General features: G+C 41.9%; 1 protein-coding gene across 1 annotated transcript; it reads right to left on the reverse strand.

The window, feature by feature from the left end:
* Positions 1-3,823: 3,823 nt before the first annotated feature.
* LOC120311156 (C-X-C motif chemokine 11-like) lies at positions 3,824-11,244 on the reverse strand. Its single transcript, XM_039350343.1, has 4 exons — positions 11,106-11,244; positions 7,572-7,695; positions 6,422-6,491; positions 3,824-4,817 (listed from the first exon to the last, which is right to left on the reverse strand). Exons 1-4 carry the CDS (start codon positions 11,167-11,169, stop codon positions 4,788-4,790), a joined length of 288 nt encoding a protein of 95 aa, XP_039206277.1. The 5' UTR covers positions 11,170-11,244; the 3' UTR covers positions 3,824-4,787.
* Positions 11,245-13,715: the final 2,471 nt, after the last annotated feature.

The raw sequence follows: 13,715 nt of genomic DNA on the forward strand, positions 1-13,715 counted from the left end.
CTGCCATGTCCTTGGCTGCGCTGCTCCGTGTGGGCCACGCTTGGAGGCGACTTCTCCAGGGGGGCTGCTGGTGAGGGGTCCTGGGGGGAGGTGAGGCTGGGGCAACGGCACATATGCCCACAGAGAGGGCTCCGAGTGCCGCCTCTGGCACGCGTGCCAAAGGTTCGCCACCACTGTCCTATATCATTTCAGACAAGTGGCTATCCAATCTCTTCTTAAAAACTTCCACAACTTCTGGAGGCAGGCCGTTCCACTGGTTAATTGTCCTCACTGTTAGGAAGTTCCTCCTTAACTCCAGGTTGCTTCTCTCCTTAATTACTTTCCATCCATGGTTTCTTGTCTAGTCCTTAACTTACAATCACAACTGAGCCCAGAATTTATGTTGCTAAGTGAGAAATTTGTTAAGTGAATTTTGCCCCATTTTATGATTTTTCTTGCCACATTTGTTAAGCGAATCGCTGCAGTTGCTAAGTTAGCAGCACGGTTGTTAATCTGGCTTCCTTATTGGCTTTGCTTTTCAGAAGGTTGCAAAGGGGGATCATGTGACCCCAGGACACTGCAACCGTCATAAATATGAACCAGTTGCCCAGCAGCCAAATTTTGATCACGTGACCCTGGGGATGCTGCAACGGTCCTAAGTTTGAAAAATGTCACTTTTTTATTGCAGTTGTAGCTTTAAACGGTCATTAAATGAACGGTTGCAAATCGACCATCTGCGGTCAATCCTGGAGGCAAAGAGGAAACTGAGAGTCCATGTGTTACTGAGAATCCTCAGCTTAGAAACTATTCATTTAGTGAGCATTCAAAGTTACAATGGCTCTGAAAAAAGTGACACGACCAGTCCTCACACTTACAACGGTTGCATCATCCTCACCGTGATGTGATCAGAATTTGAGTGCTTGGCAGCCAGCATATATTTATGACAGTTGCACTGTCCTGGGGTCATGTGGTTGCCCTTTGTGACCTTTCCAGGTTGACTCTGGCAGCCAGATTCATTTAACAACTGCATATTTGCTATCGGCTGCAGCGATTAGCTTAAAAACTATGGCAAAAAAAGGTTGCAAAATTGTTCACGACCCACTTAACAAGCAACTTGCTTAACCACCACAACAAAACATCTCAGTTGTGGTCGTAAGTTGAGGACTGCTAGGGAACCTGGAAATTTCTACCTTTGCAATTGTGTATTGAAACTACAGCTAGTTGTTGTGAGTCCGTGCCAGCCAGTGGACCCGGCAGCTGGACCCGGGGAATCAGAGGAGGAGGAGGAGGAGGAGGGGCCTGGAGAACTGGAGGAAGGCTCTGATGAGCTCCAGGACTTACAATCTGATGAAGAGCCTGGCCCCTCCAATCGTGCTCAGGCTGAGACCCAGCTGTGCGGGGGAAGCTGAGTCAGACTCTGAGGACTCACAGCTGGAAGACGCCATAGACGCTTGCAAACGCAGACAGGCAACAAGAGCAGGATAGAGGGAGGCAATGGGGTAACTCCAAGGGAGGAGGAGAAGGCATTGAGAAGCCATGCCTTTGGGCTGCATAATAAAAAGGGAAGGTGTGGGCGATACTGGTTGCTGAGGGCAACCGTTTGCAAAGGACTCAAGTTTCATGGAATTATATTCTGTTTGCCTTGCCTGTGAACAATTTTCCATTTGAATCGTGTTCTGTTTGCCTTGGGACAATTCTTCATTTGAATTGTGTTGTTTGCCTTTGAATAATTCTCCGTTTGCATCGTGTTTTGTTTGCCTTTGCTTTTGGGACATTTTGCAAGTCTGTACATAATTAATAAAAGGGGTTTGTTTTTCCTGCATTTCCAGCCTACTTGTTAAAAGAGGGGTCTGTCCTTGTGAGTTAACAAGGACTCACGTAGCTGGGACAGAACACTAATCCTCAACTTACCAGACTTCATTTAGTGACAAAGTTACAAGGCCACTGAAAAAATTGACGTACGACTATTCGGTAAACTGCTTAGAGAGGGCTATAAAGCACTATGAAGTGGTATATAAGTCTAAGTGCTAGTGCTATTTTTCATACTTAGGACTATTGCAGCATTTCCTTGGTCATGTGATTAAAATTTGGATGCTTTGCAACTGGTTCATATGCCTTACGATCACAATTCAGCCCAAAATAGCTACAGCTGGAACAGAAGAGAGCTTCTTGATTTAGATTTATATCTTGTCCATGTTTTTTCAAGGAAGAGCATATCAGTATTGTATCCTAGCCAGTTTGCTCTTGTGGTTAAGGCACCAGCATAGAAATCAGGAGGTAGTGAGTTCTAGTTCCAACTTCGGCACGATTGGACTTTGGTCCAATCACCAGGAGACAGTGAGTTCTAGTACTGCCTTATGCAAGAAAGCCAGTTGGGTGACTTTGGTCCGATCACCAGGTGACTGTGAGTTCTAGCTCTGCCTTAAGCATGAAAGCTGGCTGGGTGATTTTAGTCCAATCACTAGTAGTCTGTGAATTCTAGTTTTGCTGTAGGCATGAAAGGGGGCTGGGTGACTTTGGGCCAACTCAACTCCCAGCATTGTAGTTTTTGGGAAAAAGAGAAGGAAGGAGTGTTATGAATGTTTGCTGATTTCAGTTTCAGTAATAAAGATATGGTGAAAAATCTAAAAAATAAATATTTAAATGTGTTTCAGAGTTAGGGTTACCAGTTATTTGAATGGCAAAGGAGGACATGGACAATATGAAAAAAGGAGAAAGATTAACTGCTTAACTTTATTTTTTCAGCACCCAAAATAAAGGGTTTTCAATCGTAATAATTTTTCCAACAAATCTTGATTTTCAGAAACATATTGTATGCATATGACAACAATGAACGTTTCCAAATTTAACCACAGGAACCTAAAATGGGTCATGTCATTTAAAGACCATACACTAGAAGGGGCTGCATTGAAGCTGATGGCTCAAATCAGGAAATAAATAACTGTTGATAGACAAGTTAAAAAAGAAGCAGATAATTCGCAAGGGAGCAATGCACAAAAATTTGAAGGATTACATACTGTATAGTCCTCAACAATTTTAGCAACTATTCGTAGCTACAGCAGCACTGAAAAAAGGGACTTATGACCCATCCTCACTCTTACAACTGTAGCAGCATCCCCATTTGGTCACACGATCAAAATTTGGACACTTGACAATTGGCATGGATTTATGATTCCTATATCCCAGATTCACAAGATCATCATTTGTGACTTTCCTAGCCAGTTTCCGATAAGCAAAGCCAATGGGTGAAGCCAGATACACTTAATGACCGCATAATTCATTTAACAGCTGCCTTGCTTAGCAGTGGAAATATTCTTAACCTAACTTCACAGAAAGAAAGGAAAGTCCATGCTCCATTTCCTAATTTTTGATCACTCCTTTGGCTGAGGATATGAAGGTAAAAAAAAAAAAATTAAAATGGTGGCTTTGATCACTCAGCTGTGGCTGCCATCTTGAGTTTTTTTTTAATCTGCCTCCAGATGCCCCAGCTGTCAGATAATGTCATATTCCAACAAAAATACACTGCAGCTAAAATACAAATACACATTTAAAATCATGTCCGATGTGAGCCTGAGGCTTTGTATTTGTTGAAAAAATACCCTTAAGCCTCATCATTTGAATAAGATCAGTTACAAATCTAGCTGCTACATTGCCACAATGGCAATGGCATTTATTTTGTGAGGGATGTTTCTGTTGTGTAATTCAGCCTGCTTGGCTAATTTATGATTTGAGGTATGTGGGGAAACCAGGATTTGGGGTTATTCAGTAATCAGGTTAAATGTATTTTGAGGACGTACTGTGTGAATAAACGTTGGATAGAGAATAACAGAATGAGACATTGAAATATTGAAGAAATATTTTTAATTATAGTAGACTGTATACATAGGTGACCACAGAGTAATCAATGGACAGTATGGTGTGTTATGGGGTATGAACTCCATTCTGTGACTTATGTACTTGCACACAAAATTGCAATGTTACTGAAAATGGTGAAGCTTGGACTGCAACATTACAACACACACAGTTCATGCTTAGGAACGGAAGTTTATAATAATATAACCAGGATAAAATACATGTAGTCCTCGATTTACAGCCATTCATTTAGTGACTGTTTGAAGTTACAATGGCACGGAAAACAGTGACCCGTCACTGCTTTTCACACTTACAACCGTTGTAGCATCCCCATGGTCATGTGATCAAAATTTGTCAGCTTGGCAACTGACATGTATATATGACAATTGCATATGTCCCAGGGTGATAGGATCACCTTTTGTGAACTTCTGACAAGCAAAGTCAATGGGGAAGCCAGATTCACTTAACGACTGAGTTACTAACTTAACAGCTGCAGTGATTCACATAGGAACTGTGGCAAGAAAGGTTGTAAAATGGAGCAAAACTCACTTTTAAGGGCCTTGCTTTGCCACAGAAATTTTGTGCTCAGTTGTGATCATAAGTTGAGGACTATTTGTAATGTTATAACAAGCATAAAATATTCAGGAATGAAGGATGCCAATATTACATTGTCATAGCTTGTTTGAATGGAAGAACGAAGATCGTCCATGGTCAAAGATGTTAACATCGAGAGAAAATCACAGACATTTTGCTTCTTTATATGGCTTTTGTACTTGTGTTAGTAAATTCCTACAGGTAATACTTGGAGTTAACTTCTAAACCTCAGCAGCTTGATAAGGATAATACTGTTGGATGGTGGCTCCAACTAGCTTATGAGTCCTTCTGAAGCTGATTACATGTCTGCAGGAAGAGAAGCATTTGTGGAGCAGCTTCTCCAAAACTCAATTTGAATTTCATTATTTGGCATTATTTTTCTTTATAATACCCTGTAAAAGAAGCATAGAAAGTAAGAGCCGTGATTAGTTTTCTCAGACTACAAAAGGTTGCCTTGAACGTCTTCTGATCCTTCTGCTCCATGTTCTGACTGATAGCTTCATTTTATAAGAATATAAAATGAATAACAGAGTTGGAAGGGATCTTGGAGGTTGTCTAGTCCAACTGCCTGTCAAGCAGGAAACCCTATATCATTTTAGACAAATGATAGTCCAATCTCTTTTTAATAACCTCCAATATTGGAGCACTCACAACTTCTGGAGGCAAGTCGTTCCACTGATTAATTGTTCTAACTGTTAGGAAAAGTTTGATTAGTTCTAGGTTGCTTCTATCTTTTATTAGTTTCCATCTGTTGCCTCTTGTCCTGCCTTCAGGTGCTTTGGAGAATAGCTTGACCCCCTCTTCTTTGTGGCAGCTCCTTAGATATTGGAAGACTGCTATCATGTCACCCCTAGTCCTTCTCTTCATTAAACTAGACATACTCAATTCCTGTAATGGTTCTTCATATATTGAAAGCCTAAGAATATAAAATGATAAAGAATATAAAATAAGGGAATCCTTCAAACAGGGAAAGTTCCCTTTAAACCTAGAGAAAGCAATAACAAAAGTGATAACTTTTAAAGGAAAAGACTCTCATTCTTAAGAAAAGATCTCAAATGATGTTTTGTAGAGGAAGTCAGTCAGGAATTAACCTGAACTATGTAGAAATGAGCCACTTGTAGTTAGAACTGATTCAATTGTCCACTGGGCCAGAGGTCTTCAAACTTGGCCATTTTATGACTTGTGGACTTCAACTCCCAGAATTCCTCAGCCAGCATGTCTGGCTGAGGAATTCTGGGAGTTGAAGTCCACAAGTCATAAAAGGGCCAGGTTTGAAGACCCCTGCACTGGACTGTTTAAGCTTCCCCTCTCTTTGCTGGCTCCCTTGCAAAACTGACAAACAAGCCACAGGTACACAGGAGGAAACATCTGGCAATGATTTTCAAAGGTACTTTTTCAAAAGACAACTGGACTGTTTTTTCCTTGAGGAAAAAGAAGACGTTTTGCTTCTCATCTAAGAAGCTTCATCAGTTCTGGCTACTGTAGATGGTGGAGGGATGGAAGGAATATATTTATTTGGAGTCATCTGGTCTTCATCATCTGATGGAGCTTCTTGGATGAGAAGCAAAACTTCTTTTTCCTCAAGGAAAAATCAAAGTCCAGTTGCCTTTTGAAAAAGCACCTTTGAGACAACTCTGACCTGGATGATTGAGAATCTTCATAGATATCTGTCAACAAGACAGAATTTATAAGGTTTCGAGGAGCCGCTATGATTAATTTTGTACTAAATATGAGAAATGTGATCAGCCAAGTGTGAACGCTAACCTTGTGAATGAAGTCACAGAGAGAATGACATGCGGTAAATAACAAAGAACCTTTTTTTGTATAAATATCTGAGACAACTTTTACTCAGGATGCTTGATTCCCATGCTTGAGGCTCTGTTTGCACAGAAATCAACAGTTGAAAAAAAATGTCTTTCCTCAGCCCAGCTTGATTTATTGGTCCTTGAAAAAACACAAACACAGCTAAAGTTCCACCAACATGATCACTTCTTACCTCTTTAATTGTCCTGCCTTGCTTCCCGTTTGGGTTCAGACAGAGTTTTTGTTTGTTTCTGAGGGTCACTCTGCATATATGCAAATTAAAAACAAAGGATTGTTTGATGTTATTAACATTCTTCATTACTTATCAGTGCAACTGTGGTGAAGCCGACCCACCTGCCTTCCCACCTCTCCAGATTGTCAGCTGCAAACTCAAAAATACCCACACCAGCTGACCTCAAACAAGGAAGACCTCAGGCATAACTGGGGGAACCATATACAAGATTTCCACATCCATCTGGGGAGAAACTTTGGAATTTTTAAAAATCCATACTATACATCTGGCTACTAGGACAGGTAAATGAACTAAGATCATCTTGTTCTGATCCTGGTTTCAGGATATGATCCACAAGAATCATAAAAACTCTAGGACAGAGGTCCCCAACCTTTTGGGCACCAGGGACCGTTTACATAAGTGGTTCTCAACCTGTGGGTCGACCCCCATTTCACGGGGGTCGCCAAACAAGACTGTCCACCATTTTCCCCCCCTTTTCCTTAGCTGTGCTACTCCCTTTTATTCTATTGGCTTTTGAAAGCCAATAGAATAGACTCTCTTGAATAGAGTCTAATTCTATTGGCTTTCAAAAGCCAATAGGAATTGTCCAGGCTGTCTCTGCCCTGCTGAGCCCGCCAAAAGTCCCATTCTGCAAACGGTGCTGCACCAGTTGAGTAGTCCTCGACTTACGACCGGTTGAGTAGTCCTCGACTTACGACCGGTTGGGGGTCGCGGCATTAAAAAGGTTGAGAACTACTGGTTTACATGGAGACTTATGACCATTTTTCACACTTAAAATCATTGCAGCCTTTCCATGATCACTTGATCAAAATTCAGAGGCTTGGCCTGTATATATGACGGTTGCAGTGTCCCAGGGTCATGTGCTCATCTTTTGCAACCTTCTGACAAACAAAGTCAACGGGGAAGCCTGATTCCCTTTATGACCGTGTTACTAACTGAACAACGTCAGTGATTCACTTAACAACTCTGGCAAGAAAGATTGCAAAGGGGGGCAAAACTGACTTAGGAACTGTCTCACTTGGCAATGAAAGTTTTGGCAATTCGATAGCTTCTATGGGAGAAGGCATCACGACCCTGCTCAACTACTTACATCAGTTCTTCTTGACTGCAGCGGCTGTGTGGCTTGTAGTACTGAGCTGTAGCCATAAGGTTCTTCCTCACAGATTCTTCCCAACTAGTGCACAAACAGCGCTCCCGCCTGAAGGAGGGCATCCCTGCAAGAGATCATATAGAGAAGGTGAGTTCTTCACCCATCATTTGCAATCGTCTAAGGCAGGGATAGACAACCTTGGCTCTTTTATGACTCATGGACTTCAACTCCCAGTATTTCTGAGCCAGCATGGCTCAGTTTGGAAACCTCTCTTTTCCCCCTCAGCATGGCTGGCTCAGGAATTCTGGGAGTTGAAGTCCACGAGTCATAAAAGAGCTGAGGTTGCCTACCTCTGGCCTAGGCCTAGGCCGCTTTATGACTCATGGACTTCAACTCCCAGAATTCCTGAGCCAGCATGGCTCAGCTTGGAAACCTCTCCCTTTCCCCTCAGCATGGCTGGCTCAGGAATTCTGAGAGTTGAAGTCCACAGGTCATAAAAGAGCCAAGGTTGCCTACCCTGGCCTAGGCCTGTATTTTTCAACCTTGGCCACTCGGAAATGGGTAGACTTCAACTCCCAGAATTCCTGAGCCAGCATGGGGGAACTATGGCCCCTTCATGACTCGTAGACTTCAACTCCCAGAATTCCCAAGCCAGGATGGGGGAACTATGGCCCCTTCATGACTCGTGGACTTCAACTCCCAGAATTCCTGAGCCAGCATGGCTCAGCTTGGAAACCTCTCCCTTTCCCCTCAGCATGGCTGGCTCAGGAATTCTGGGAGTTGAAGTCCACAGGTCATAAAAGAGCCAAGGTTGCCTACCCTGGTCTAAGTCAATGACCCGGCCACTTTAAGATGAGTGCAGTTCAGTTCTGGAAGTTGAAGTCCATCTTCTATCTCAATGTTGCTGAGGTTGAGAAACACTGATCTAATGTATGAGAAAGTTTGCTTGCAAGCCTTCCAGCATACCGATTACAGCTTATCATCATGATATAGTGTAATGGGTATTATCTATCTACCTGTCCGTCCATCCATTTAAAAAAAAAAAAAATGTTGAAAAGTTTTATACAGAATGAAATCAGTACAAATGTAAGGAAATAAGAGAGGCAGAAAAGAAGAAGATATAAAGCAGCGACTTTTCATCTTTACAGTTATAATTATATTTATATTTTATCCTGTCTGTCTAAGATTACATTGTGGCTCCCTTCTTTCCATATTCTACCCTTTCTAATTATCAAACCCATAAAACATGAGTCTGTAGCAAAAAGCCCATAGAAGGTTTCCAGCCACTAAAAAATGTAATTATTGATTTTCCCCTAATCAAACAAGTCCAATTTGCCTATCCCTCCCTCCCTCCCTTCCTTCCTGCCTTCCTTCCTTCCTTCCTTCCTTCCCTCAGAGTTTGTGCATTAGACCAGTGGTTCTCAACCTGTGGGTCGGGACCCCATTTGGGGTCGAACGACCATTTCACGGGGGTCACCAAACAACGCAGTCCGCCATTTTTTCCCCCTTTTCCTTAGCTGTGCTACTCCCTTTTATTCTATTGGCTTTTGAAAGCCAATAGAATAGACTCTCTTGAATAGAGTCTAATTCTATTGGCTTTCAAAAGCCAATAGGAATTGTCCAGGCTGTCTCTGCCCTGCTGAGCCCCCCAAAAGTCCCATTCTGCAAACGGTGCTGCACCAGTTGAGTAGTCCTCGACTTACGACCGGTTGGGGGTCATGGCATTAAAAAGGTTGAGAACCACTGCATTAGACTAAAATAAAATCAAGCTATATTATGACTTATTCAACAACCTACATGAAAAAAAAACTTTTTCCTGTCCCAGCTAAATCTCAGAAACATATACTTTGATTACTGATAATTGTCAAAGCCAGAAACAGACATTTCACAGGACCTAGAGGAGACACAAGCAATTTGAACAAAGGAGCAAGAAATAGAAGAAACAGAAAAGGGGTCTACTGAGGGACAACCCACTCTTGAATATCTGGGGTGAACTTGGAAATGTCCCTCTTCTAAAACCAAAAGAAAAAAGGAATCAAATCATTTAACCTTGCGTGAGAGTGACACAGCAAGCCAGAAGAATAAGGATGGGAAGGAAGCTTTTTTTTTTTAATCATCTTTGTGTTGAGTCTCCTTTCCTAGTTGTGATATCTTGGCCAATGGCTAATTTACTGGCTAAATTCTTCCCCACCGACTAATTTTCATGACCTTTTTTTTTTTTACAAAATACCTGAAATGCTACATAAGAAACACTGGAATCTGTCCTAAAAGGGGAACCTTGAGATTAAGAATCTGTCAAAATAGAGGCAATAGATAAATTGCATAGATTGCATGTATGGTTTCACTCACAAATACATTCCCCTAATGGACTTGTCAGCTGTCTTCCCTTCACTCTAACCCAGTGGTTCTCAACCTTTTTAATGCCCCGACCCCCAACCGGTCGTAAGTCGAGGACTACTCAACCGGTCGTAAGTCAAGGACTACTCAACTGGTGCAGCACTGTTTGCAGAATGGGACTTTTGGCGGGCTCAGCAGGGCAGAGACAGCCTGGACAATTCCTATTGGCTTTTGAAAGCCAATAGAATTAGACTCTATTCAAGAGAGTCTATTCCATTGGCTTTCAAAAGCCAATAGAATAAAAGGGAGTAGCACAGCTAAGGAAAAGGGGGGAAAAAATGGCGGACTGCATTGTTTGGCGACCCCCGTGAAATGGTCGTTCAACCCCAAATGGGGTCCCGACCCACAGGTTGAGAACCACTGCTCTAACCTCTTCCAATAAGGCAAATGTTACTTTTCTAATTCAGACTCTTTCAACTGTGTTTTCCCCACTTCAAAGCCAGAAAAATACTAGGACTAGGAACAGAGAAGAACAGTCTGAATAACAGAATAACAGAGTTGGAAGGGACCTTGAAGATCTTCTAATCTAGTCCAATGCCCTGCTCAAGCAGGAGACCCTATCCAGGGTTAGGCAACCTTGTGGGTTGCCTGGGTATTGAAGTCCAATTTGTGGACTTCAATACCCAGAATTCCTGAACCAGCCATGTTGGCTCAGGAATTCTGGGAGTTGAAGTCCACGAGTCATAAAAGAGCCAAGGTTACCTATCTCTGGCCTAGGCCTAGGCTGCTTTATGATTCGTGGACTTCAACTCCCAGAATTCCTGAGCCAACCATGCTGAGGGGAAAGGGAGAGTTCCAAGCTGAGCCATGCTGGCTCAGGAATTCTGGGAGTTGAAGTCCACGAGTCATAAAAGAGCCAAGGTTGCCTACCCCTGCGCCTATACCATTCCGGACAAATGGTTGTCCAGTCTCTTTTTGAAAATCTCCAGTGCTGGAGCACCCTCAACTTCTGAAGGCAAGCCTTTTCACTGATTAATTGTTCTCACTGTCAGGAAATTTCTTCAAAAGGTTACACAAAGTTACACAAAGAAATTGCACGAAGGACGAAGGAGCGAGAAGTAGAAGAAACTGGAAAAGGGTCTTGGAAATGCCTCCCTTCTAGAACCCAAAAAGAACTAGATCATATTTTTTTTTTACCTTGCATGAGAGCCACACAACAAGCCAGAAGAACAAGGACGGTGAGGAAAGATTTTCTGAGCATCTCTGCGCTGAGTCTCCTTTCCTGCTTGTGATCCAGACAGAGAAGAGGTGTTCTTGCATTGGTGAACAGCTAATTTATTGCTTAGGTTCACCCAGTATTATGCCTCAGGGAATCCCCATCCTACTTACTTTCACTTCCCATTCATTTAAATTAACAAGGAAATCATTCTCTACATTAGGTCCCAAATATAGTACACCCACGGTTGTGTACGGTAATTTTCTCGGTAGTGTAGTGCCATTTTCCCAGTACCGTACTGCAATTATCCTTTTCCAAAAATTGTGCTTTCATTTTTATTGTGCACTTTCCCTCCACATGTGTAGACATGTCTGTGGAATCCTTAGGCAATTATCTGACAGATCAGCAGCTTTCATATTAATTTAAGTTGCTGATGATCCAAAGTTCAGGATTTTTATATTTTTACATTCAAGCTGGGATGTGGTTTGGATTAGACTGTTCAAATCCAATGGTCTGTGCTTTTTTTATTTCTTTGTAAGTAATTTTTATTCACTTATAACATAAAATATGAAAGTTGTTGTTGTTGTTGTTAGTTGCGAAGTCGTGTCCGACCCATCGCGACCCCATGGACAACCTTCCTCCAGGCCTTCCTGTCCTCTACCATCTTCTGGAGTCCATTTAAGCTCACGCCTCCTGCTTCAGTGATTCCATCCAGCCACCTCATTCTCCGTCGTCCCCTTCTTCTATTGCCCTCCATCTTTCCCAGCATTAGGCTCTTCTCCAGGGAGTCCTTCCTTCTCATTAGGTGGCCAAAGGACTTGAGTTTCAACTTCAGGATCTGGCCTTCTAAAGAGCAGTCAGGGTTGATCTCCTCTTGGACTGACCGGTGGAATGTAAACTGACCTTTTCCAATCCTGTGGCCATTGTTGAGTTTTCCAAATTTGCTGGCAAATTGAGTGTAGCACTTTTACTGCATCGTAATATGAAAGTACAAAAGCAAATAGTAAGGAACAATGGTAGGGGAAGGGGAAAAAGAGGTGTGGAGAGGAAGGGGGGGGGAAAGGCGTGACTCCCTCTGTTACAGTAGAATAAGGCATAAACATCAAGTCACAACTTTTTACATTTCTGTAGTAGTATGAACTAGCCATTTTTACACCAACAAATCAATCTAATCACTAAAACCCAAAATCATAATATCATTTTTTTTTCCACCTCAAGCACAAAGTCCAGAAGCGGTTTCCTTGTATTCAAAGTTTTATTAGTTTATAATAGATGATACAATCGAAATACAAAGTAAATAGTGGATAAGATGGGGAAGAGAAAAGGGAGTAGAGAAGTGAGGTAAGGGAGAAAAAAAGAAAAAAAAGGCATTGACTTCCAACTTCCTTTGGTGCATCAACTTCTAACCTCAGCTTTTTACTTTTACAAAAAAATATAAACTAGCCATTTCAATAACATGAAATCTATCTAATTGGTAAAGTCCACAATCAAAATTTCATTTTTTTCCATGTTGACATCAAAGTTCCTACTTTTTTTCCAGGTCTTTATGTATTAGCCCCAAGTCTCTGGTTTTTTTATATATTTAGTTTAAAGTTTTTCTCTATTAACATATGAATCCTATTCCAATATTTTCTTGCTTTATCAGAAGTGGTTTCCAAGTAGAAACAAAAGTACTGTATTCTTTTCTTTTATCAAAACAGTCAATTTAGCCCTCATCCGCTTTTTCCATCAGCTTTTTGTAGCCATTCTTCCATGGTGGGAATCAAAACATCCTTCCATTTTTGTACATAGAGCAATATTGCTGCCGTCACCATGTATTAAAAAAATGGTTTGTGCTTTATTCAAATAAATAAACCATGGTTTGGCACAAAGTACCACTCGAGACTTTTTGCTCAGTTTAATTCACCTTTTTATGAGTGTAGAGCTGTGGTGGCGCAGTGGTTAGAATGCGGTATTGCAGGCTAACTCTGCCAACCGCCAGGAGTTTGATCCTGACCAGCTCAAGGTTGACTCAGCCATACGTCCTTCCGAGGTCAGTAAAATGAGGAGCCAGATCATTGGGGGGGGGCAATATATTGACTCTGCAAACAACTTAGGGAGGACAGTTAAGCACCGTGAAGCGGTATATAAGTCTACGTGCTGTCGTTATTATTCTAGTCGTTGTTTTTCAAGTGAAGTCCACGCATCCTAAAGTTGCCAAGTTTGAAAAATACTGCTCTGGTTGCTTTCATTGGCTATAGTTGTCCTGGTTTTATGCCGTGATAAAGCAAACAAATATGACTGATACTAAATAATAAAATAAAAGAATTCATTTTTATAATTTTCTGTATTTTTTCATAAGCTAAAAAAATACAGGTAATCCTCAGTTTGCTAGCATTCGTTTATTCTGCCTCACAGGTAGCTGGGCTGACCGCAGTTGCTCCTGCCTCTTCTCTGCTCTGTGTGCTCTTAGATTGTGTGGAAGAAGCAGTTCTTCCTCATCCATGCTGCTGCCAAGGCTCTCTCCACCCGAAGTCTCAGGGCTGTCCTGCTGCAACTGTGCCTCAATTGTCCCACATTCAGCCAGCTGCTCATCTGGTCATTCCCCCTGC

Source organism: Crotalus tigris, unplaced genomic scaffold (genome assembly GCF_016545835.1).
Source record: "Crotalus tigris isolate CLP2741 ecotype Arizona unplaced genomic scaffold, ASM1654583v1 scf7180000018322.853269, whole genome shotgun sequence".
In the NCBI taxonomy this organism is placed as follows: domain Eukaryota; kingdom Metazoa; phylum Chordata; class Lepidosauria; order Squamata; family Viperidae; genus Crotalus; species Crotalus tigris.